This window comes from Blastomyces gilchristii (genome assembly GCF_000003855.2).
Source record: "Blastomyces gilchristii SLH14081 genomic scaffold supercont1.8, whole genome shotgun sequence".
Taxonomy (NCBI): Eukaryota; Fungi; Ascomycota; class Eurotiomycetes; order Onygenales; family Ajellomycetaceae; genus Blastomyces; species Blastomyces gilchristii.
In genome coordinates, this window is record NW_003101675.1 from 894,032 (window position 1) to 917,611 (window position 23,580).

At 48.0% G+C, this 23,580-nt stretch overlaps 7 protein-coding genes across 10 annotated transcripts; 5 read left to right on the top strand and 2 right to left on the bottom strand.

Moving 5' to 3' along the window:
- Positions 1-380: 380 nt before the first annotated feature.
- Positions 381-2,086, top strand: BDBG_04869 (amine oxidase; the record flags this gene model as incomplete). Its single annotated transcript, XM_002624959.1, has 8 exons — positions 381-413; positions 463-709; positions 735-855; positions 1,113-1,216; positions 1,260-1,352; positions 1,391-1,508; positions 1,570-1,979; positions 2,034-2,086. 8 exons carry the CDS (start codon positions 381-383, stop codon positions 2,084-2,086), a joined length of 1,179 nt encoding a protein of 392 aa, XP_002625005.1.
- Positions 2,087-3,699: 1,613 nt separating this feature from the next.
- BDBG_04870 lies at positions 3,700-8,284 on the bottom strand. 3 transcript variants are annotated; one of them, XM_031721869.1, is made up of 3 exons: positions 5,721-8,215; positions 5,591-5,666; positions 3,700-5,510 (listed from the first exon to the last, which is right to left on the bottom strand). In XM_031721869.1, exons 2-3 carry the CDS (start codon positions 5,653-5,655, stop codon positions 3,869-3,871), a joined length of 1,707 nt encoding a protein of 568 aa, XP_031578374.1. In that variant the 5' UTR covers positions 5,656-5,666; positions 5,721-8,215; the 3' UTR covers positions 3,700-3,868. The 3 variants fall into 3 exon arrangements, with proteins under 3 accessions (XP_031578374.1, XP_002625006.2, XP_031578373.1); XM_002624960.2 differs by lacking the exon at positions 5,591-5,666 and having other exon boundaries at positions 5,721-8,284; XM_031721868.1 differs by having other exon boundaries at positions 5,591-8,284.
- Positions 6,132-8,315, top strand: BDBG_04871. 2 transcript variants are annotated; one of them, XM_031721871.1, is made up of 2 exons: positions 6,172-6,448; positions 6,511-8,296. In XM_031721871.1, exon 2 carries the CDS (start codon positions 6,780-6,782, stop codon positions 7,758-7,760), a length of 981 nt encoding a protein of 326 aa, XP_031578376.1. In that variant the 5' UTR covers positions 6,172-6,448; positions 6,511-6,779; the 3' UTR covers positions 7,761-8,296. The 2 variants fall into 2 exon arrangements, with proteins under 2 accessions (XP_031578375.1, XP_031578376.1); XM_031721870.1 differs by having other exon boundaries at positions 6,132-8,315.
- Positions 8,316-8,391: 76 nt separating this feature from the next.
- On the top strand, positions 8,392-14,987 carry BDBG_04872 (STE/STE11/CDC15 protein kinase). The gene is made up of 12 exons (XM_031721872.1): positions 8,392-9,058; positions 9,150-9,284; positions 9,388-9,417; positions 9,567-9,631; positions 9,731-10,163; positions 10,228-11,124; positions 11,205-11,705; positions 11,817-11,951; positions 12,033-12,311; positions 12,418-12,622; positions 12,684-13,134; positions 13,223-14,987. Exons 1-12 carry the CDS (start codon positions 8,846-8,848, stop codon positions 14,157-14,159), a joined length of 4,281 nt encoding a protein of 1,426 aa, XP_031578377.1. The 5' UTR covers positions 8,392-8,845; the 3' UTR covers positions 14,160-14,987.
- Positions 14,988-15,107: 120 nt separating this feature from the next.
- Positions 15,108-19,367, top strand: BDBG_04873 (Atypical/ABC1/ABC1-B protein kinase). The gene is made up of 6 exons (XM_031721873.1): positions 15,108-15,716; positions 15,875-16,485; positions 16,554-17,126; positions 17,211-18,087; positions 18,141-18,344; positions 18,599-19,367. The coding sequence occupies exons 1-4, from the start codon at positions 15,316-15,318 to the stop codon at positions 17,459-17,461; spliced, it is 1,836 nt and encodes a 611-aa protein (XP_031578378.1). The 5' UTR covers positions 15,108-15,315; the 3' UTR covers positions 17,462-18,087; positions 18,141-18,344; positions 18,599-19,367.
- Positions 19,079-22,452, bottom strand: BDBG_04874 (mitochondrial carrier protein). The gene is made up of 2 exons (XM_002624964.2): positions 21,363-22,452; positions 19,079-21,293 (listed from the first exon to the last, which is right to left on the bottom strand). Exons 1-2 carry the CDS (start codon positions 21,838-21,840, stop codon positions 20,515-20,517), a joined length of 1,257 nt encoding a protein of 418 aa, XP_002625010.1. The 5' UTR covers positions 21,841-22,452; the 3' UTR covers positions 19,079-20,514.
- Positions 22,366-23,427, top strand: BDBG_04875 (ubiquinol-cytochrome c reductase subunit 7; the record flags this gene model as incomplete). Its single annotated transcript, XM_031721874.1, has 4 exons — positions 22,366-22,730; positions 22,913-23,021; positions 23,149-23,202; positions 23,338-23,427. 4 exons carry the CDS (start codon positions 22,366-22,368, stop codon positions 23,425-23,427), a joined length of 618 nt encoding a protein of 205 aa, XP_031578379.1.
- Between the last annotated feature and the right edge of the window lie 153 nt (positions 23,428-23,580).

A 23,580-nucleotide genomic window follows, 5' to 3' on the forward strand; every position in this document is an offset into this window, starting at 1 on the left:
ATGAGTTATCTTTCAACCCTAAGCCACTTGTTGCACGCATGATGCTGGCCCGGGAAATTGGTAGATTCGAATGCTTATGAGGAATGTCCCAAGTGACGATCACGCGAGTTTTATTATATATTTAAAGTGCAATCTAGAAGGACTAAACAATCAATGGAAGCAGAAACGATGCTCAATCGGTCTTCTACTACCCGTCTTCTTGAACTTCGGAATACGAACAGCCACCAGCAAAGCAAGCATGCAGCGAAAATACTGAGCAATAATGAATACCCATATGAATTCGAAATCCGAATAACTCGAGAAAGCACCACTAGGGAACACATTCGTCTCCTTTATCGTGCAGAAGATGCGATCAGAAGTGGCCATTTCCATTCCAAAAAATGACAGCCCATATTCGACACATACAAGTCCAGGTACTCGCTGCAAAGTCCCATTAACAGGGTCAATGTGCAGGCTGTCTAGGTTTTTAGCATTCTCAGCTCCATCGAATGCCGTGATCATGAAATGCGCAAAAAGGATATGAGAAGAGAGGAGGGATGTTGGGCGCATCAGCCGCAGCTGCATGGCGCGCAGGTTCACCATATCAGTTGGCTCCACGTTATGGTATGGACCGACTGGGCAATACCAATAGAGGAACATGAGAACATGCGTGAGCGAGGTCTACGGGAGTCCAACAAGAATATCGCAGATGATGGAAGGCTTTCTAGGAGTATGTCTCTGATGGCCTCTCACAGACTTCATATGTCGCGCGCTTGGCAGAGAAATGCGGCATGATTTGCTGGATAAGTTGGTTGATGATGGAGAGGAGCATGAAGATGCCAAACATTTGGTTTTGAAGACCTTGGATGATGTTGGGTGAGCTGAAGAGCGGTAAACCGACTAGAAGTACAGGTAAGATGTAGCGGACGGCCTTGGAGTAGAAGTAGGGGGGTGAACACGGATTGCTGGAATACTCAGATTTGAACTTCGCGGAGCTGAGCTCAGAAGGGAGCGGTAGGCTCGCGGTAGCTTGTCTTCTCTTCACACTTTTGACGGGATGCGGTGGGTGACAAGTAAGCTTGCTAGGAGAGCTCGCCCCCTAGCCTAATGCTTTTGGACGCCTGCATGTTCAGGGGAGATACGTCATCTCAAACCAGTCAATATCGGTGTGTGATCCGGAGAAGCACTGATGACGTCCAGCATCCCTTCAGCGCGGAGGACGACCGTTGCGGACAAAGTAATCAATCAAGATTTGTAAATTCTTCCTAACTTCTCCAAAGTAGAAGTCGCCGCCGGCTTGAAGAAGGAGAACTCGATTGAATCTCTGCAAGAGCATGGTAGAAGGGTGGTTCATGCACAATGGACACTCAAGGGTAATAATGATTTACCCGAATGCACGCTACACGATCAGAACTTTACAAAGGCCTGGCCGTTCTGCTTCAGTTTTTCGAAGAGGTCAAGAATAGCCCCGGATGTTTTGAGAATCGGGCCCTGAAGTCGGTTCTGTTCGCCCATCGTTCCCATGGCAAGTGTGGTGTTAAGCTCGTCGTTCGTACACCAAGTGGCCTAAAACTAATCATCGCCAAAAAGCTGCTCATTACCTTCCCCAAAACTCGACATCCTGGCCCCATTCGGCCGCAGCACCACTGAGAAGTCTCTTTTCGGCAAGTATATCACTACAGGCTACTACGTCGGCCTCGTCAAAAACTCTAGCATGCCTGACAACGCCCTCGTCCACAACGCAGCTGCGGACAACATCAAATGTAGGTTCGCACACCTACCTGGAGCGTATATCTTCATACCCACAGGAGTCGCCGGACTACATAGGGTATACTATGCCACGCCCCAGTCCAGCAAGTCCATCCCACTGTCCGACGATGCCGTGAAGGCGGACATCATCAAAGCGATCAAACAGCCCCAGAATAAGAACCCGGCCAAATTTCCCCCAGGCGAGCCGGAATTAGTGACTTTCTCTTCACATGCTCCGTACAGCCTGCAGGGTGAGTATAGAGGATATCAAAGACGGATTCTATGACAAGCTCTATAAGCTGCAGGGCGAAAGGAAGACGCACCGGACCGGAGCTGTGTGGAAGGCGCACGACACTAGCTTGATTTGGAAGTACTCAGAAGAGTTTGTGGTGCCGCAGATTATTGTGGGCTTGTGAGGTTGGGCATGGAACCTGCCAGGATCTGGAGAGGGAGCTTGGTTGTCAATCGGATTCTGAAACTAATCCGCCATGAGGGATTTTGTCGTACGAGTCATTGAATATCCGCAAGATAGTTAATAAATAGTTTCACACGTATGAATATAGACCTTTTCTTCAAACAATTTGCATCTGTACGTGTACGCTGGCAGCAGAGCAAACCAAAATTGTCCAGTTCTCTCATATAACTTGAGCTCAATTGTCACGAAATTGCACCAGTTGCTAAGGGTACAAACACCCAAGCTGCCCTACACATAGCACCGCCATACCTACCCAACCCAGAAGCGTAGCCGAATTTTAGAAGTCGTGAAGATAACTAGTTTCTGTTACTGATGGGCCCGGTTGCATTTATTCACACCGCGACGGACGCGAAGCCAGGTTGGATTTTTGGCTCAACTACTTTAACCAGGAAGCTTTGTGTAATGATAACAACCACAATACTAGTTAACTATCCCGCTTCGGGGTAACTAACTGGTAGGTAGGGGTAGGTAACGTGCCATAGCTGTACAAAACCCGGATAAATAATAGCACCGAGGAAAAGTTATACGCAGTATATATATAACCAAACGGATTAAGTTTACTCCCCCTTGCGAGCTCTTGCGACTGTATGTAAAGATAAAAACAGATAAGCTTAAATTAGCCGTAACCTTAACTTAGGCTCCCCACACTGTGTTGATCGATCGGTTTCCTGCTCCTATGTAGGAATCTCCTGGCCGGGGACCTCAAGGAGATATAACTGGTTAAGTTGACGTACGTATTGATTTCATACCGACTGAGTTAAGTAAGATACATACAAAAACGAGACGAAGCCCTTGTTGGAAAAAAGAAAATGTGACGAGCTCGGAAGAGTAGGAGAGAGACAAGGGCATCCATCACGTCATGGCGAAGTCCATTTGTTTCCTAATATCAATTTAAACCTGACAGGAAAAAAAAAAAAAAAACCAAGGGAGGGCAAAAACTACGACAAATGAAAAAAAAAAAAAAAAAAAAAAAAAAGCAAAGCATAAAGAAACGACAAGACCAGGCCGTGAAAATAAGATATAAATAAAATTCGTTAGCAGATACTTCGCACAGCGAGTAGCTCAAAAAGCCCCAGTAGAAGCAAAGCGTCACGAAGGAACAGGGAACCCGCGGTCGAGAGGAAGAAAGATTAAAGGGAAGAAAAAGAGGGTTACCCATCCGCTAAATCTCGCGGTCCAGCTGTTGATCAAACATAAGAAAGCGAGAGAGGAGAAAAAGGAACGAAATAAAAAAACAGAAGAAAGCGCCATTTTTATAATTTCCCCCATCCTATTCCGTGATATAAGAGTCCTCGATCCAGGGAGTGGACTCGATAAGAGAAATGTTAGAGAAGAAGAAAAAGAAGGAAGTTATTAAATTGAAAAAGAACGCAGGAGTTGATAGAAAGATCAATAAGCATAGACATACAGAAAATAGAAAGGAAAGCAATTACACCCGAAAGAAAAATTCTAAAAGAGACGAGCTGATGGAGAAGTTTAAAAAAAAAAAAAAAAAGATTCGTTCATAATTCAAGACAAAGCCAAACTCATGGCGCAGAACCCTCTCAAAACATATCCCATTCATTTACCCATGATATAAAACAGCAGAAGAGAATATAAAAAGAGATGCAAATAGAAAAAATTGAAATAAAATAAAATGAAAAAAGAAATTAAAAGATTCACAATTTATCGGCCCTCGGCATCCCCGCTACCACTATTCCCACTCCCATTCCTAGCTGGAACATCCGTAACTCCCCTCCCTAGATTCCGCGATAACCCCACAGCCGCCCACCAGTCGTCACCGATATCTTGTCTGCGCGTCAGCTGGTCGATGATGGTTTGGACCTGCTGGAGATCTCCCATGGAGCTACTCTGGCCGAAGGAGACGTTTATGGATGTGGGGGTCGTTGATGATGAGGTGAAGGAAGAGGTTGCGTTTGTGCTTGTGTTTATGTTAGTGGTTGTGTTGTGATCTCCATTGCGGTTCGCAGGTGTTTCTGCGACTACAGCTCGGATGGTTTGTGTGATGCCAAGTAGATTTTCTTGATATCGTCGCCGCAGTTGCTGCTGCTGCTCGCTCCGCCGGATGGCATCGTCGATTGCTGACACTGATGATGATATAGGCATAGGATCGTCGTACTGCATGAGCCGCCAGGTGGGTATGTGCTCATTGTCCGAGTCCGGTTCCGTTTCAGAGTCTTCGGACGAGGAGAAAAAATCGCAGTGGTTGTTGTGATCTGTGAATGACTCGAGGGGAGGAAAGACGCCCGGGCGCCGCGATGGGTTGCTGTTGTTGGCGCCTAGAGAGGAGGGGAGTGTCGATTGCGAGGAGTTGGCTGAGTTGCGGGAGGGGGCAGTGGAGGCAGATGCGGTGGCGGAGGTGAAGGAGGAGTCGAGGCTTGGGAGGTGTTGATCAGGTGTGATGGTGGTAAACAGAGATTCCCACATGTTCGGTTCGTCATCATCATCGTCATCATCATCATCATCATGATCATGATAGTGGCTGTCTTCGTCATCGTGTTGGCTGTCGCCTCCAGGGCTGAGGCTTCGATCGCGATCGCCAAGCCCATCGATGATGTGACGGGGTCGAGTGGCATCGAGGTCACTTGTATCTGCGACGGAGCGATGACCAACTCTTCGCAACAATGGCATGTTTGGATCGTAACTATCTGACGATACCATCGCACGCTCATTGCTACGTGGTGGGTACGCTGGTGCAAATCTGGGGCTGAACGACACAATTTCTCCAAGACGGCTCTCGAGCCGGGAGTTGGCCGTCGCATCACTACTCAATTCCGACCGGCGGGATCGTTCGGTTGAATGAGACCATGAAGGCGGATGTAGCATCTCGAACCTCAAAGAGGACTCTCGGGGAATCCTTATACGACGACCGCCAGGGGATGAGTAGTAGCGCAGGGCAGTCGTTCGGGGTATCTGATCGCCTAAATCGCGCCTAGTTTGAGATGAAGAGTAAGAACTGGACGCAGGCCAATCCAGACGAGTCTCATTATCCTGAGAAGGAGTATAACGCGAGGCTCCTGGTTCGCTGGTGGTCATTGCTGAACCTCTAGCCGTAGCAGTAGAAGAAGTGGCACTGTCTCCCAAGGCTTCGCGACTAAGGCTTTCTACCCATTGGGGCATTGACGGACGCGAAGGTACGTAGCCAGCAGGACGATTCGAAGAAGCGCTTCTTGATCCATTATTATTCCTGTGAGGACGGCGGAGTGTCCGTTGGCGCCTAATAGTTGAGCGGGACGGTGCCAGAGGATCCGCCTTCGCCCTACCATTACTTGCAGCAGCGGAACGAGCAGGCGGTTCCCAGTGGAGACTAAACAAATACAAAGCGCATCAGTATGTCACTATTGAGAAATAAGATATCACGGTTGTATTTCCAGGGGGTTGGGCGACCATAAAGAATTGGACGATTTTGCGCAGCCTGTCGCGACGACTTGGCGGCTCAAGGGACAACACATCACACCCAAAACTGCACGCGAATTTAAGTCACGAGTCAGGCCGCGAAGACCAAAGAAAGACTTACGGGATTCCCATTTTCGCACAGCAACAGAAGGCGAGAGACGCGAAGTAGAAAAAGGATGCTTGCCCGTGCGCGACTCTGATGAAGCAGAACCAGGAGCTGCGGAGGAGTGGTAGTGAGGCTGTTGAGGGGAGAAGAAGCTGAGGCGGAGGTGGTTGGTGATGCGAGGGAAAGGAAATACCCGCGCGTGATTGGCCGGTGGCCATGGCGGCTGGCCGTGCGCGCGTATCGTAGGAGTACGGTATTTAACGATCTGGCGGGTGGAAATAAGGTTGGCAGAGCAATCGGCAGTACTTTTCCCCAGACACAAGATGCCCCGCCAGATTTGGGGAGTATATTACGGCATGTCGTGTATTGAGCTTGTAATAAAAGACCGGAACTGCAAAAATCCGGCCGGGCGCTGGCGGTTATCCGATTAGGCTTAGTTTCGCTGGTCGGTGGAGGATAGGGTCATGTGACTTCCGAATCAGGCAGCGATGCGTGATTGGACAGGAAAGAGTCATCGCGATGCGGATAAAGTCCCCTTGACTACGATTCCTACACCATAGACAGGAAGACATTGGGCTGGAAGGGGAAGCAGCTGTGACAATGGCGTGTTTATTCTAGGCAGATTATATTTGCCCTCCCCCTGCCCTGAAAGGCTGATCCACTCTTGCCAACCCAAACTCCCCCCCCTTCGAAAGAACCGCAGGGGACAGGATGATTGAACTCGGTCTTTCCCGCATTGCTCGGTTGGTCCAATCCTCTCCCCTGCCATGGAAAGCCATCCACATCGCCGGCACTAACGGCAAAGGCTCCATCACGAGCTACCTCTCCGCCCTCCTCGCCGCAGCCGGCGTGCGCTGCGGCTCCTTTTCCTCCCCCCACCTCATTGACCGCTGGGACTGTATAACCATCAACGACCGCGTGGTCCGCGAATCCGTCTTCCGCCAGATAGAAGACAAGGTCAAATTCCGCAACCAGTCGCTGGGCATTGGCGCGACGGAGTTCGAGCTGCTGACTGCTACTGCGTTTGAGATCTTCACGCTCGAAAATGTTGACGTTGGGATCGTCGAGGTGGGCATGGGCGGCCGCCTGGATGCGACAAACGTCTTAAACGACAGCAATGTTCTGGTGTCTATCATTGCGAAGATCGGCTATGACCACCAAGCTATTCTGGGGGATACAATCGAGAAGATCACGCGGGAAAAGGCGGGCATTATGAAACCGGGCGTTCCCTGCGTCGTTGACGGGACAAACGATCCAGCTGTCCGATCCGTCCTTGAGGAAGTCGCGCGGGAAACACAGACACCACTTGCCTTCACCCAGCCAGAAGCCGTCACGCAAGAATTTCCCGAGCTTGGTAAGATATTCGAGCGCCTGAACGTCGAATTACACCAGCAGGCAAATATCGCCTGCGCAGTCACAGCTCTAGGGCAGAAGAACTTTTTACCTCCATCTCTACCATTACCAAGCCTATTCCAACACATCCCCAAGACCCCACGAGCAGGTCGCCTGCATGAAGTCTCACTCAAACCTCTAATTGCCCGCAAGCAACCTGTTCTCCTCGATGGCGCGCATAACCCGCAATCCGCCCACGTCCTCTGTTCATACGTAGACCGCAACCTTCGAAAACAACCATGTACTAGGGGGAATGCTCATGGTAGTAATCATAATGTTACATGGGTAATCGCCGCATCCCAAGGCAAGGACACTCAGGAATTATTCAGCTGCATGCTCAAGCCTGGTGATAACGTTGCTGTTGTTGAGTTTGGGCCTGTGGATGGGATGCCGTGGGTGAGGAGCGTGGAGAGCGCGGAGCTGCTCTCTGTAGTACGCAGTGGCAGAGTGAGCATGCCTAACATAGCACGTTCGGAGGGTTTTGGTGGTAACATAGTGTCTGCGTTGACGTGGGCTGATGAAATCTCGAAATCGAGTGGTTGTGGTAGAAGTGGCGAAAGTGGGCCGATGGTAGTTGCTGGTAGTCTATACCTGGTATCTGATGTTCTGCGGCTTCTTCGAGAGGCGAATAATAACAATATAGATGTGCTGGAAACATCGTAACGCAACCGTGTATGTGAACTCGAAGGTCTAATCCAGCCAAGCGGAGTAGACACGAGTGGGGATCGGGGCGTTTTTGGGATGGTACAACTTTTTTTAAAAATGTACATTTTCAAGGGGAACAAAAGTGACTGGTCTGGATACACAATTTTATAATTTTATTTAGCTATTGTACAGAGTATATGATTCTATGTTATCAGGATTTGGGTAAGGCCATTGTTGTCGTTTTCGTCGAGATGGGGCTCACTTATCGATGGCTTGGCCGGGTATGGCATGGCCCAGAGCAAATGCTGGCTATCAATCAGTAGGGCTGAGGCTGAATACAAGTGACCAGGGTTGGCTGCTTCGGTGTATGCTGTATTTTTAACTTATCGCGTTCTCCATAGCATAGCGTCATCGTTACGCCGAGAAAAGTACGCTTCGGCGGGAAATTAGGGGCAGGGCCATATCAGTCCGAGAAAGGGGAATAATGAGGTTGAACTTGGAAAGCTTGCTCCCAGTATTTAGATTTAGAGCACATACGCCCGTCAATTCGAAAAAAAATAAAAATAAAATAAAAATAAAAATCCCCATGTTCATAAAAACCAATCCAGCTTGCTTAAAATTTCCACACTAACTCAGATCCTCCGTAGATCTTGGACTTGGACCATGTTTACAGCTCGTTAGCTTGTTTCGATTTATTGTTATTATTCATTACGGAGCCAGCCCTGAGTGCTCACCAAACACACCACACCCACTTTCCACTTCTACTTCCACTTCCCAGCTGTATCTTCGCCTCTTCCCAACCACAACAACAACAACATCTATATACATACCTCATCCACCGCATCTGCCACACCAGTTACCACCTCATATCCTCCACATATATCGTTCTGTGGAAGCTTCCCTTGGCCCCCCCCCCCCCCTCTCTTCCCTTGAATCCAAGCTAGTCTGTGGTGCCTTTTGTTAGCCCTGACATGACGATCGACATCCCTCCCTCCTCCCCCCCTTGACCTCCCCCATCTCGAATACCCCTCCCGCGCCCCCTTATCTCCGTATTCTTCCCCCGGAAATAACCCCTACATATTCCCTTCCGCTACATATCCACGATGGTGTCACGAGCAGATGATTATTCGGGAGACACCCCCCGCCCGCCGTCTTCTTCCCCAGCATCCGCACGACTGCAAGAAAATAATCATCACAATAGCACCCCCACCGTCGCAAGGTCTCGAGTTGCTAGACCGGCCACATCTCCGTCGAAGAGGGAATCTACCAGATCGTCAAAGTCCACAGCGAAGGATGTTGCGGAGCTCACGGACTTTGTATGCTTGATGTCCCCTTTTCCTACTTACATCCCTACATATGTATACATATATCTATATACATGCATTCAAGCTAATGGCGCAACCACAGCAATTGGGCGATTGCTTGGGGAAGGGCGCTTTCGGATCCGTATACAGGGCGCTGAATTGGGGCACCGGCGAAACGGTAGCTGTCAAACAGATCAAGCTGGCGGACCTGCCCAAGAGCGAGCTTAGAGTTATTATGGTTAGGAACATTGATATGCTCTCTTCTCTCCATGCCCCAGATGTTTTTATCGCTATTTTCTGACGCTGTTCGACGCCTATGTTTTGAACGAAAAAAATTACAGCAAGAAATCGACTTGCTTAAGAATCTCGATGTAAGGGCCTAGTTTTCTTTTAGCCTTTTCCTTTTTTCTTCTATTTCCTATCTATCGCCGTTTCAAACCATTGCTCGCGCTGGATGGTTCAGGAACCGAAACAGAAATACCGACATTGAGAACACTAATTAACTTTTAACTTTCCGCAGCATCCAAACATTGTCAAGTACCACGGCTTCGTGAAGTCAAACGAGACGCTAAATATTATTCTCGAGTACGTTGATATCAACCGCCCCCATCCCCTTTCCTTTTTTCCAATACTCGGTCCTAGCTGTTGAGGAGTTGTTTTTCCTGACTTGAAGCCTGTTTCTAGGTATTGCGAGAATGGCTCCTTGCATTCGATTTCGAAAAACTTTGGCAGATTTCCCGAGAACCTCGTCGGCCTTTACATGTCCCAAGTGCTCCATGGACTTCTATATCTACATGAACAAGGTGTCATACATAGGGATATCAAAGGGGCAAATATTCTCACCACGAAGCAGGGGCTAGTCAAACTAGCAGATTTCGGCGTTGCCAGTCGTACCACGGGACTCCATGAGTCTAGCGTTGTTGGGACGCCGTATTGGATGGCGCCGGAAGTGATAGAGTTGTCCGGCGCAACGACTGCTTCTGACATATGGAGTCTCGGTTGCACAGTCATAGAGCTGCTTGAGGGGAAACCCCCTTATTACAAATTCCAGCCTATGCAGGCCTTATTTCGTATAGTTAATGATGACCATCCTCCCTTACCCCAGGGAGCATCACCTGTCAGCTTTCCCCCCCGTGTTCAACACTCGTGTGATAATTTACGAAGACTAACCGCCAAGGCAGGCTGTGAGAGATTTTCTCATGCAATGTTTCCAAAAAGACCCGAACCTTCGAGTGACCGCCCGAAAACTTCTGAAACACCCCTGGATAGTCAATGCCAGAAGATCTGATTCCGTCGTCACTACAAAATCCACCGAGTATGAAGAAGCTGTCAAGAGCGTGCAGGAATGGAACGAGGCCCTGCGTTCACCAGACGCCAACTCCGCGCGGAAACCCTTACGACCAGGCTACATGAGCCCAGGACCTGGACCGGGACAGAAGGACTTTGCGCTTCCGCTTGTTATACCATCCAGAGATTTACTTGCAGGATCGGGGTCAGGGCCAGGTAACTCCAGAGATGCCGCCGAACGGTTTCGGTCACCCAACGGCGGCGACGCCGATGATAACTGGGATGATGATTTCGCATCCGCGATATCCCCAAGCGCACTTCGATTGCCGCACTTGAAGCCACATGACAACTTTGGTGGGATGCTATCGCCCGAGAAGCTAAAAGCATTTGCTTCTTTTGAGAGCGTGGCTGAACTCGGAAATATAGGTAGTCATAGTGACCCCGCCGCCGGCGATGACGAGGATAATACGACTGTGAACCGTTCCTTTGATCACAACGACACAGACCCGCTGCAAACCATCCGTCCGTTTGTCATCCCCCAGCCGGTCCCGGACGACGAAAGTGGTAGTGTCGGGAACAGCAGCCCACCCAAACACCCAAGGCGACCACGGCAGCGGAAATTTTCTATCCCTCCTATTAAAACCGGCAGCGCCATAGTCACCCCCAGATCCAATATCGCTACTAAACCGGCCCGACCCGCTGCGTTCTACAAGGAGAGCTCCGTCGAGGATTATTCAGATCTCATCGCCGCGAATGATGCTGTTCTTGAAAAGAAATTGCGTGCTATTCAGGTATGCATCCTACTGTCCCTTTTACGGATATTTATTTTTCGCAATGCTTGTAGTATAGATCAAAAGGTTAACTGCGTCAGGGCGTTGGCAATGACACGAACAAATCTGATGCCATCGGTATAACCGACTCCGCAATGTTAGAACAAAGGACTGCCGGTGACGATGACTTGGGCCATTCCCCGCAACGATCACGCCGCGCACGTAGACGGCCTCCAATTAGCCGCTCTCGTTCATCCATCGAAATAGAGAAGTTCGCGGAAGATGAGGATGACGAAGACTTCTCTGACATCCTCGGCAATGAGGAGGATACGTTTGTCAACGCGGAAAGTGATGACGGTAATGCTTCGGACCGGAGTACACTCATGCTCAATTCGAAACTATCGTGTAATTCTTGGTTAGGGGATGTGGATGATGAGGACGACCCATTTGCCCAGCTTGAGGAGGGATTGGATGAGATGGATCTGGAGGCAAATATCGCTCGTGATAAGTATGCGCGTTTGCGGAATCAGGTGGAAGGCCTTGTTAGTTCGTTGAAGACATCGCAGGAAGATGATGTGCTGGCGGATATATCGGAGCAGTTGGTGAGTTTTCTTTTCACTCTCTTTCTTGTTTCCCCCTGCCCTCTCTATATTATATTGCCTTAACTCCTCCAATATCTGAGAGGATTAACTAATAATATTATTTTTCTACAGATGATTTTATATGCCGATTTGCCAGAGACGAAGAGTGTTATTATCAGCGCCCATGGCATGCTTCCTATCTTAGAAATTCTCGAAAATTGTCGGAGACGGGACGTGATTTCCAATCTTTTAAAGATTGTTAATGCGGTAAGTTATTTTCATTCGTAAACACGATCCTTAGAATCCGTCCTTTTCGAAACTTATTAGAATTCTCTTCTTTCGAATTAGATCATATTCGACGATTACGAAGTCCAAGAAAACCTCTGTTTCGTTGGCGGGATTCCCATAATCAACAAATTCGCATCGAAGAAATACCCGCGAGAAATTCGTCTTGAGGCCGCAGCCTTCGTCCAACAAATGTATCAGACGTCCACGTTGACATTACAAATGTTCGTTAGTGCGGGTGGGTTGAATGTTCTTGTCGAATTTCTCGAGGATGATTATGAAGATGAGCGGGACCTCGTTTTAATAGGGGTTAATGGGATATGGAGTGTTTTTGAATTACAGGTAAAAACTATATTCGCATGGGTTCCTTCGCTCACCCACTCGTGCTGCAATTGCTCCAGCAGCTTTTGGAGCTTTTACCGTTAACATTCTTTTGGCGTAAATGCAGGGATCGACGCCGAAAAATGACTTCTGCCGCATCTTATCGAGAAATTCAGTTTTGGACCCGCTATCCCTAGTTCTAAGTAGAGTTCTGGATGAAGAAGGAGAGCTTGCTGAACTTTGTGAGGGCCGGATTGCCAATATATTTTTCATATTTTCCCAGGCTGAAAGCCATGTCAAGGAAATGGTCGCTGAAAGGACCGTTTTGCATAGTATGTCAAGTCGAACTTCAGAGGTATCCTTTCTTTCGTGCCTAACTAACAAGTACTTTAGGGGTTCTCAAGGAGCTGAAAAGGATGACTCCCGTCCACCAAATAACGATGCTAAAATTTATCAAAAACCTATCCATGCTGTCCACGACCCTGGAATGCCTTCAAAACTCTAATGCAATTGATGTTCTTACAGAGCTACTGAGATCGACCATGAAGGGACCACACTTCCGAGAAGTGTCTAATCAAATTCTGAACACAATCTATAACATGTGCAGGTTAAGCAAACCGCGCCAGGAGGATGCTGCTTTGAATGGCATCATACCGCTCCTGCAGAAAATCGTCAAGACGGAGCGGCCATTGAAGGAATTTGCTCTGCCTATTCTTTGCGATATGGCACATTCTGGGAAAGTCGGTCGTCGAGAGCTGTGGCGCAATAAAGGCCTTTCGTTCTACGTATCGTTACTTTCGGATCCGTATTGGCAGGTTACTGCTCTCGACGCAATATTTACATGGTATTCCTCCCCTTGTTGCTACCTATGCATAGTAAAAAAAATTCCGTTGGCGCTTTTTGGGTTCCAGGTTAACGAAGTACAACTTTAGGCTGCAAGAGGAAACTGCCAAAGTCGAAGAACATCTCCTAGACGATCGAAATGGACCTCCTCCTTTCGTCGAGGCTATTATTCGTTGCCTGACGATATCCAAAGCAAATGCTTTCGAAAACCTTCTCGAACCCCTCCAGAAGTTATTACGGCTTAGTCCACCTATCGCATCGACCTTAGCCCGGCCAGATATGTTCAGCCGCATTGGGCAAAAGCTACACCACACTAAACCCGCCGTGCGGGTGAATCTACTACGTATCCTCTCCACCATCTGTGACTCAACGGATGAACACGGCAGCCTTCTAAGCCGCTACGGCCTCCTCGACGCAATCCGCGAACTACAAAAGGATTCCCGTGTCCTAGTCCGCGAACTAGCAGTCCAGCTAATAAAATCAAGCGAAGAGAGCGATGCAGCGCTTCTTGGTTCTGCTGCGGTCAAACGCCGCACAACCCTAAGACGACAAAGTACCTCGACAACCCCTCCCTCCTTAATGTCTAGTCATTCAATGCCCACCACGCCGCAAGTCGGCCGGTCTAGCGGGTCGAAGTTATTGTATGAGGGTAGGGACACGCCGCGCCGTCGCGAGAATGGGATCAACGGTGTCAGCCTAGGCCTGAGGCCTGGCAGTCGGGATGGGAGGACTGCAGCTGGAGCCGCTACCGCGGGTGTCGGAGCGGCTTCTACCGGTGGTGGTGGTGGCGGTGGGACCGGCGGGGCAGCAAGCGGAGGGGTGAAAGCACGTCTTCCACGCGCCATGACTCAACTTCGGCCATCATCCTCGTCACCTTCGTCTCAGCAGTCGCCGGTATCATCATTGGGGACGTCGCCGCAGTTAAGTGAGGATATGCGGACGCCGACGTCATCGACGAGACCGCCGTCTTCGATTGTTAATGCTCGAAGGCGGAGGACGAATACCGGAGGTTCGGGATGGACGTGAAAAGTACGGGGTCGAACCTTTACTAGATGGCGAGTTGATGGCATTGACTTTTTATTTCTTTGCTTTTTCCTCGCTGTGATTTTCCAATACTTTATCTACCCCCTTGTCCATTTCTTTGAACTCTATTTCAAAGAGAACGGGGTTTCTCTTCATAACGGACGTCAGGGTAGTGTGTATTATTTTTCTCCTTTTTGTTTTTTGATATGTACGTGGTGGCGGGTACTAGAGAGAAAAGGGGATAGGTTTTTTTTTTGTCTCTGTCATACTCTCAAGCTTTCCACTCACGTACTTTGCATTGGCTACACTTACACACAACATATATTATTGCATAGCATAGGCGCACTGCATTGGGCATAGCTATTCGACGATAGTCAAATCATTGAACGTGTTTCCATTTTCATTTCATTTCTTTTTCCAAAATACATTTCCTCTGTTCAGCTTCTTATCCTGTCATATTTTACTTCCCCTCTCCCGCCCCCCGCCGCACCGCTCTGTTTCAAGGGTGGAAAGTACCAGGTTGCGCGTTCGGATCGGATTCTGCTCTCTTGCCTCTTGAAAGAGAAGCAGATTCCAACAATATGAAGACCTTTTCTCTTTCTATTGATTTGCCTCTGATTTCTACAGCTTCATCACCCTCTTAACTAACTTACCCCTGAATAGTAAAGTAGGAGCCCGACTCCGACTTCTTTCTACTCGACCCGTTTGCATATATATATTTGGCAATAATGAGCAAGATATCCTCCCTCTTGGTTTCTTCTTTTTGTTAATTTTATTTGAAATTACATATTATTGTTGACGTTGCAAAAATCCCTAAAAGTTCTTGTTCCCTTTCTGCTCGCTCCGGATGCCAAGAAAGCTGGGGGTTCAATTAAGGTTATGCCACGTGATGTAATCCCTGCAAGGAAAAAAAACTTTCTCCGCCGATCAAAACTGGTGAAGTCAGATAATTCAAGCTCTCACACCTTTACGACAAAGAAAGATTCAAGCCACCAGCCAACAATAAGAGCGGGCTCGAAAATTGAGATGACCCAATTGACAAGGAGGAGGATTCTCGTTTTTTCAATTCATTATTCATTTAGATTTATCATGGTAGTTTGAATTAGGTTTGCTCTCCTCCGCTCTACGGCGTACATCTACGCTCATTAAGCCCCTCGCCATGCGACCCCCAATCCGAATTACAATTCCACTCCCGCCCTCCTGCAGTGGTCCCGTATCATTATCGTTCCCGTTTTCCTCCGTACCATCCAATTCGCTACTCTCAAAATGGATATGTCACCAATGCCTGCAGCAACGGCACGGACGTGTGCCGAGACGACAGATCTCCCGCTTTCTTTCACGTGTATATTCAACGACGATACCACAGTTTCAAAGAATTAATATTAATAGGGGGGATAATAATAACAGTAAAAGGCGGCCTAGAAGAGCGTTGCAATATGCCGCGGCAGGCGGCACGGTTGGGGCGGCGTTATTTGCTTTTTCGGACGATTTGAAGCATGTATATTCGGCGGCGGAAAGGACGGGGAGGGTTACTGCGGCGTTAGTCATTTGTATTAACGAGTAAGTGGGATATCTGCTTTATTCTGGGTTTTCGTGGGTTGGGGTTTTCCGTTTGCATTTTGCTGGGATTTATAATGGATCGTGGTGGAGGGGAGGTGAGAAGCAGGGGTTGTTTCTCGAGCAAATAATGTGAATTAACCTATTTCGCCTTCATATAGCTATCGGAAGACCCTAAACCGACATTCGGACTCCGAAGAAGAAAAAGCGGAGTGGCTGAAAGCCTGCCACAAGCGCTGCGCGGAGCGAACCTTGCGCGTGCTGGAGAAGAATGGATCAATATTCATCAAGCTGGGACAACACCTGAGTAGCATGGGTTACCTTCTACCGCTGGAATGGACCACAACATTTGTCCCGCTACAAGATAAATGCCCCGTCTCTTCGTTCGAGTCAATTGAGGAGATGTTCGTCAAGGATACTGGACACACGATCGACGAGCTTTTCTCAAGTTTTGATAGGGTACCTATCGGGGCTGCTTCTCTGGCGCAGGTCCATGTTGGGGTGCTAAAGGAAACAGGTCAAAAAGTTGCGGTGAAGGTGCAGCATCCTGCGTTGGCCGAATGGGTTCCGCTGGATCTTGCATTAACCCGGTTTACATTTTTGATGCTGAAGAAGTTCTTCCCTGAATATGATCTTGAGTGGTTGTCGAGTGAGATGGAGTTTTCTTTACCGCAGGAGTTGGATTTTAGAATGGAAGGGGAGAATGCGAAGAGAGCCCGCGAATATTTTCGGAAGAAGGCAATTGCTGTTGCACCTTTGGTTATTCCTGAAGGTGAGTAAGGGGTCATGCATTTGAGAGAAATATTTCGTACAGTTTGGTTACTAACTTCACAAATCCAGTGATGTGGGCGCAGAAGCGAATTCTGGTCATGGAATTTATTTCAGGCCGTCGACCTGACGACCTCGAATATTTGGATTCCAACAAAATTGACAGGGACGAGGTTTCCGCCGCCCTGGCGCACATATTCAATGAGATGATTTTCGGAGACGGCGCCCCTCTCCACTGTGACCCTCATGGCGGGAACATCGCGGTCAGGAAGAACGATTCAAGACGGAAGCCCAACTTCGATATCATTCTCTATGACCATGGTCTATATCGTGACATCCCCACGGAACTGCGGCGCAATTACGCAAAGCTATGGCTTGCTGTTATTGATTCAAATGAAGCGGAAATGCGCAAGTATTCGTACAAGGTTGCCGGAGTCACAGATGACCAATTCCCACTTTTCGCCAGCGCAATCACAGGCAGGGATTATACCGTCCTGTCGAAAAAGGCGGTTGTATCCTCCCGCTCTGCGGAGGAGAAGGAAGCGATATCGAGTGCGTTGGGAGACGGATTGCTTCAGGAGCTGGTCCAAATGCTTGGGAAGGTTCCCCGAATCATCCTTTTGATTCTTAAGACCAACGACCTAAGTAAGTCCCTTCTGCTCAATGATACCTCGCAAAATAGCACCTAATTGCTAACCAAGCCCCTTTTTTTTCTTCTCACCAATCCAGCCCGCAGTCTTGACGAAAACCTTCACACCCGCCACGGGCCGCTACGCACGTTCTTAATTCTCGCAAAATATGCAACCTGCACTGTCTTCGAGGAGCAAATGGAAGTCATTCGCCAGCGCGGTAGCATCCTATGGCCGCGAAACTTCGTCCAGTTCGTCCAGGCCTGGGCCAGCTATATTCGAGTCGAGATTAAATTGGAGTTATATGAACATTGGCTCTCGTTTAGGGGCCGGCTAGGCTTGCATAACTGATTGATTCGATAATATCCGTGGTCTCGAATCAACGAAGGTAAAGATTACCTCTCTATCTATACTGGGGCCTGACATTTCTTTCCCTTCTCTTTTCTTACCTAGCCAGTGACCTTTGTTTTCGTCACCCTCCACATTTTTCCATACTTTTTCTGAACCAGCATTAGCGAAAGGCCTCTTTCTTCTTTTGGGCTGATTGTACCAAATTATATGCATTTTCTGTGCAACCTCGTATATTTACCTATTTTTGTTATATCTAGATATATAGACTTCTATATAGACAGGAGGATTTATTGGTTGTTAGCGATTTTGCGTAGGATTTCTACTTAAATTAATGTAAATTACTATATTCAAAGCCAAAAAGTACAGTTCATCTTTCCCTAGAGAAAGATTAGCCTCCACCAAAAGTGATTAAAAACTCCTTTGATCCCCCGAATCTCACGTGACTGGGAAGATCCGCAAAAAGTAGATATCGGGAACAAGGTGTATGTATGTATCCATGAATGTATATTTCGAAAAAATATTAATAGAGGCCAACATTTAGTGAGTCTTTTCTGTCTTTATTATTGTCTTTCAAAAGTCACTTATAACCACTAGTTATTCTGGGGGTCTGCGAAACCTGCAAATCAGTAAGCAGCCAATGACACAACATTCTCGATAACATTCTGATTGATTCGAAAAGCCGGCATATAGGCGGGAGGAGGAGGAGGAGCTCTTCCATGCTTTGTACAGAAGGAAAAGTAGCGTAAATTGAAGACGCCTGATATTTTCGATCCTTACCTAGCGTACACAGACTTAATAGGAAAAACGGGCTTCTGCACAGACAAGCATGACGGCAGACAAGAAACAATCACTGGGCAAGAGGCTATCCGCAAAAAATCCCAGGGTAAGCTTTATCAACATGCCTTAGGCCGCAGGTTTTTTGAAAAGAGGGAGCAGAAAATAAAAGCAACACAATTCATTCTGTCGTTTATTTTTATTTTTCATTTTTCGTCCTTCCCCAAACCCCCTCTCTAAAAGTTCTACGTTACCCATCACTCTCTCTCCCGCAAGATGTATATAAAAAGGATCGCCAAATACCCTCTCATTCTCCCTCTTGCCTACTCTTCCATTTATCTCCATACTTACGTCGTACAACAGTCAATACACGTCCCGATGGCCGCATTCGCCATGGCCCTTGTCCTGGGTGCATACTGCATCACTAGCATACGCGGCGCACGCCGTAACGCAAGATATTCATCCTTAACGCCCTCTATCTCCGGCGGGTCAGAGGGGACGGAGGGGAGCGGTTAATGTTGAATGTTGAATGTTGAATGTTGATGTAGAGATTAAGATGTGGGAGCTGAGTGTTTGAGGAGCTGTGTTTTTCTCGGGGTTCTGCCTTTCTTGTCTTGTGTTGGTTATTTTATTTTTATTTTATTTGTTTTTAGCATATAACTGCAATCCTGTCAGTGGGAGTTGGGAGAGGAAAAGACACTGCTTTGATACTTCTATGTGTACCTAAAGGTTCTGGTGCGTTTAGAATATGTTCCAAGGGCATTGGAGGCGCTGTTTTCAGATTTTTATTTTTATTTCCGAAAAGGGGGTTAACTATGTAATGTCCACGGGTATTGCTGTGGGGCGTGGTTGGCTTCTTACACCAACATGAGAATAGCAAAATACTACGTAATCTGGAGAATTACGATAATCCGGGTTTCATAGATGTGCCTAACCTCGTATGTACATGTACATGGAAATCAATATGAAGCCTGTTTACGACTCGATCCAATCAAATCGCCAATCAAGCACAGTTATGCTCGTTGTCCTCTATCTACAGCGTATCATGATGGTATGACGATGGCGTAGCTCCTGGCCTGGCCCCATCGCCAAAACATAAGGAAAAGCGAACGGACAAGGAAATGAAAAAAAGAACTCTTTCTAAGGGTGTTCAAGACCCAGTAGAAGTAGAAATTTGGCTGGTATTCGCAAGATCGAAATCTGCTGGAGAAATGTTTTACATGGAGAAATGTGTCTGCAAGTATAATTGCAATAATGAATAATATACAGGGTAAAAATAAATAAATTAAAAAATCAAAAGAAATAAATCGCGCTACCACGCAGAAATATAAACCATCACGCTCATGGGGATGGAAGAACTGTACGTTAGCGGTAGATGAAGCAGTAGCAAAAGATCCGAGGACCAAAACTCGAAATCCACCCGACCACCCAAGAAAAGAATATGAGAAAACATACCATGAGAAGGGGCACGAAGTAACACCATGCAACTAAAAGCGAGAGTACTATAAGATAGCAAACAAAATCAACCCCTGACCCAGTAGACGTTGACCACGGAGCGGAGAAAATGGAAGGCAACGCAAATGTGATCGTCGAAATAAATGGAAACGAAGTGAGATGAGTTCCCTTCCCCAACAGAGTTAAACTTCTAGATATTTTGCGCATGTTTTCCCCACGCCCAAATCCGGGATATTTTTGTTAGACAAACAAAAAGGTAACGTGTGTGAGAGAGACGGTGAGGTTGAAACAAAGTGAGAACGCCAGAAAATGCCATAAGATGTTCGTCTGTATATGTTGTGTGTTGTTTCGCGCTCCAATTCGAAATGGATAGTCGCAGCATTAGTCAACTAGTGTGACATAATGCGGGGGTTGCAAAAACAGTGCGACAGAAAGATGTGAGGAAAGGAAGGCGGAAGGGATATGGTAGCTGGTGGGGCTTACTCTGAACCCGAGTACGCAAAAATTAAATAAGAGTACGTATGAATATATACATATGTACCACTGGAGGAGGTAGGAAGGAAAGTGACAGGTGGATAGTAAATTAGTCCAGGATGGCAATGTGGGTCGAGGTAGATGGGTATTGGTACATGTGAAAATGTCGTGGGAGACTCGGAGAAGGAACGAATTGAGAGCACTGGGCGCGTTATCATTTTTCTAATCCGTTTTTTCTCAAAAATTCATTACAAGTACTTTGTGAGCGGCTGTGCGTGGTCTATAAAAGTCGCAATGCCGTTTTTAATGGTCCGGACGGCCGTCTGATGGAAAAAGCAATCTTCAAGTTTTCAATATGGGGATGAGTCATCCTCGCTCATAATTAGGATTTGTTCGCCTTCGTGTTGCATCCAGTGGATAATATTTCGGAGATATTCGTAAGTGAGCATCGTCGTCATAGCCGCCGGCACTGCACGGAACAAATTTGTTCCAATCCCAGCGTAGAATGCCCGCCAGCCCTCCTCCATCAAAATCGTTTGGCATGTGCGAATCACGCCACGATATCGGGGACGGTTGCGCATCCCATCCGAGGATGAGGCCCCAGCACCTGTCCCTGGCGGCCGACCGTGATCCTGTGGCTGCTCAAGCCCGCCTCGAAAAGCGATGCCTTCTGTCGAAAAGGCGGGGGAGGATCTTTGTTGTGTTTGCAGTCGGGTTCTAAGGACTTCGTGTGGGTATGTTGCTGTGCTGGCGCATAGTTTACTGAGAAAAGTGGCTGCAGTTATGCCCGACCAGTGTGGGTTTCCAGCGTCTGGGTGTTCACCGATTCCAAATCCGGTGAAGGCCATTTTGAAATATTCATATAGTGGGAACTGAATGGCGACATGTGAAAGGCCGAGGAGTGCAGGAGTGAGGCCGGAGTAAAAGGCACGGATGCCTTCACTCGCATACATCTTGCGTGCTGCATCCAAGGTATTCTTGTAGTACCATGGGGCTTGGTAGCCGTTGCTGGCGGGTCGAAAGCTCTGTGACATGAGTCTCGTCTTGATAACCCATATTGGGTTTGTTGCTATTGTCGAGCAAGCACCTGCTGTGAGAGATGCATATCCCCGTGCTAACCACCAGTTATCTACAAGTAGGCGTAGTCAGCAAGTTGACCAAAAGTATAGATAGATAGGAGAAGTGAATCAGAACAGACCTGTCTTTTTGGCGAAATATTGCCGGGATCTATCGTAGACCGTTAGATAGACAGCCCAGGTGGGAAGATAGCCCAACAGCATCGGCCCCAGTCCTCTATATAGCCCTCGAATACCTTCGTCTCGCCATATCATCTTCCCCGTCCCGACCATCCCACGATACAGTGTTCCGGATTCGACCAGTTTGCCATTTCGACGCAGTTGAAACCCCCCTTGCGCTTGTAGTTTTGTCTTTATCACATCCAGCGGGCACGTCACGATGCCCGAAGCAACGCCCGCACTAGCTCCGCAGAAAGGTGTAATGTACGCCTGAGGTACCCGTGTGGAATATACCTGGAGGCTCCTCAGGGCAGACGACCCTTGTGGAGGAGTGGCCCCGGCGTGTAATGTAGGCGTTGTCGATTGATTCTCTGCTGAGATCCCTTGCTGCGACGGAGAGCCGCCAAGAGTCTTTGGCGAGCTGGTGCGGCCCAGAGACATAATGAATGTCTATAGACAAGGAAGGGTACGGGATCTCAAATTCTTAACGGTCACCGCCACAGCATGGGACAAAGGGATTACGTCGTTGCGGGACGAGCGCTGCTTCTTGCGAGTTTTGAATCCGGAAATTATCCACCTGGTTATATTTTTGGAGAATTCACTATGTAGTATGTATCTGGTTAATATTGACGTAATTAAATATCTCCAAACCCTCCGGTTTATCAGACCGGTACTGATGGAATCCTTTTTGGCGTGGATATAGCCTGTTCAACCGCAGCACCTGTGGTGTTCGTTACGCTCACACAGCTCCCAACAGGAGCGGCGCAACTTAGCGATCGACCATACCCCTACCACAGATGAGAGGAGAGCACAGGTAGGAGGGAACGGGCCCAGCGGCGGCGACTCAAAGTGATGATAAGAGCGTAAGCTGGAGACAGTCGAAGTGAGCGCAAATAGACAGCAGCAATGGTGTAGAGAGGAGTTGTAAAAGGGAAAAAGCAAGGAAGAGAAGTTGTCAGCGTCTGGATGATGTCCCCTCCCACACCCGTCGTCGCCGCCGTTGATATTCTCGCTCGCTCTCGGAAGCGGCTCCGGTCACGGGACCGCCGCCAGCTGCCCGTTTTCCCACAGCTGCCCGATTACTCAGCCGTGCTGGAACCTCATCTTCCATCACAATCGCATCCAAACAGCAGAACTGTCACTTGCCCACGCCGCCCATTGCGCTACTCAGAAACCGATAATACGCTTGTCGACTGCCCGTCCCTGCTATACATGATGTCCGCTCCTTCTCTCCTCAAACAGATCAACGCCCGGCCATGGCTCAAGCGGATGATGATGCCGCTCGCCAACTGGCACGCCAACGCTTCCGGATACAGACAAATGGGACTGAGGTAAATTATATCTGCACTCCAAGCACATGAGGAGCATGCGCAGGATAGTGGTGAAATGCAGTGTTGGGGATCTGGGGAGTCGAGTTAGGCCGCAGGAAGGCCCGAGAAGCCAATTAATTGATTGATTTCCATGATTTCCATGAATACAAAAGCCGGCTGACGCAGACACAATATATTTCCAGAGCCGATGACCTGATCCCAGAAGAGAACGACACTGTCCAGCTTGCACTCAGAAGACTTCCACCCAAGGAAGCCTACGATCGCGTCTTCCGCATCCGACGCGCATTCCAGGTCCGTTCGCCTGCTATATTTCTCCGTCCTAACAGGCCCCCGCTATCAAAAATTGGCATAGAATACAGAAAGCAAGGATAAGACGGAGAGATTCGATCTTGCTAACATATGTATCACCCAACAACAGCTCTCCATTGAGCATCAGCTCCTCCCCGTCGAAGAACAAACCAAGCCAGAAGAGGTGAGCCCGAGCGCATCCTCCTTCCCTTCCCGTCCCACCTGGGTTTTTATTCTATCCTCCATTGATTTCATTCACCTATATATTTTTCACAACAAACATGGACAAAAACTAATCATTGAATTTGAAAATTATTAGGACGTCGAGTATCTCAGCCCTATCATCCGAGAAATCGAGCGCGAGAATAAGGAACGGGCGGAACTCGATAACCTCATCATCAAGCGATAATATATATATATATATATATATATATATACGCCTAACACGGTGTTGGGTTGTGGGTGGAGGTTGGAGGAGACATTACCTTGGCCGGCGTCAAAAACCAAAAAGAAAAGAAAAAGAATAAGAATTTTTGTGCGGGGAAGATCAGAAATGAGTTAC

What these genes read in the sequence shown, in the direction of transcription:
- BDBG_04870 (XM_002624960.2), bottom strand. Translation starts at nt 5,923, where the DNA reads ATGGCCACCGGCCAATCACGCGCGGGTATTTCCTTTCCCTCGCATCAC. An exon ending in TGTGCGAAAATGGGAATCCC is followed by an intron (nt 5,511 to 5,720) that starts GTAAGTCTTTCT and finishes GTATTTGTTTAG; the next exon opens with TCTCCACTGGGAACCGCCTG.
- BDBG_04872 (XM_031721872.1), top strand. Translation starts at nt 8,846, where the DNA reads ATGGTGTCACGAGCAGATGATTATTCGGGAGACACCCCCCGCCCGCCG. An exon ending in AGAAATTGCGTGCTATTCAG is followed by an intron (nt 11,125 to 11,204) that starts GTATGCATCCTA and finishes TAACTGCGTCAG; the next exon opens with GGCGTTGGCAATGACACGAA. An exon ending in GGAGTGTTTTTGAATTACAG is followed by an intron (nt 12,312 to 12,417) that starts GTAAAAACTATA and finishes GCGTAAATGCAG; the next exon opens with GGATCGACGCCGAAAAATGA.
- BDBG_04874 (XM_002624964.2), bottom strand. Translation starts at nt 21,840, where the DNA reads ATGTCTCTGGGCCGCACCAGCTCGCCAAAGACTCTTGGCGGCTCTCCG. An exon ending in ATATTTCGCCAAAAAGACAG is followed by an intron (nt 21,294 to 21,362) that starts GTCTGTTCTGAT and finishes GCCTACTTGTAG; the next exon opens with ATAACTGGTGGTTAGCACGG.
- BDBG_04873 (XM_031721873.1), top strand. Translation starts at nt 15,316, where the DNA reads ATGCGACCCCCAATCCGAATTACAATTCCACTCCCGCCCTCCTGCAGT. An exon ending in TTAGTCATTTGTATTAACGA is followed by an intron (nt 15,717 to 15,874) that starts GTAAGTGGGATA and finishes GCCTTCATATAG; the next exon opens with CTATCGGAAGACCCTAAACC. An exon ending in TCTTAAGACCAACGACCTAA is followed by an intron (nt 17,127 to 17,210) that starts GTAAGTCCCTTC and finishes TCACCAATCCAG; the next exon opens with CCCGCAGTCTTGACGAAAAC.
- BDBG_04871 (XM_031721870.1), top strand. Translation starts at nt 6,417, where the DNA reads ATGATTGAACTCGGTCTTTCCCGCATTGCTCGGTTGGTCCAATCCTCT.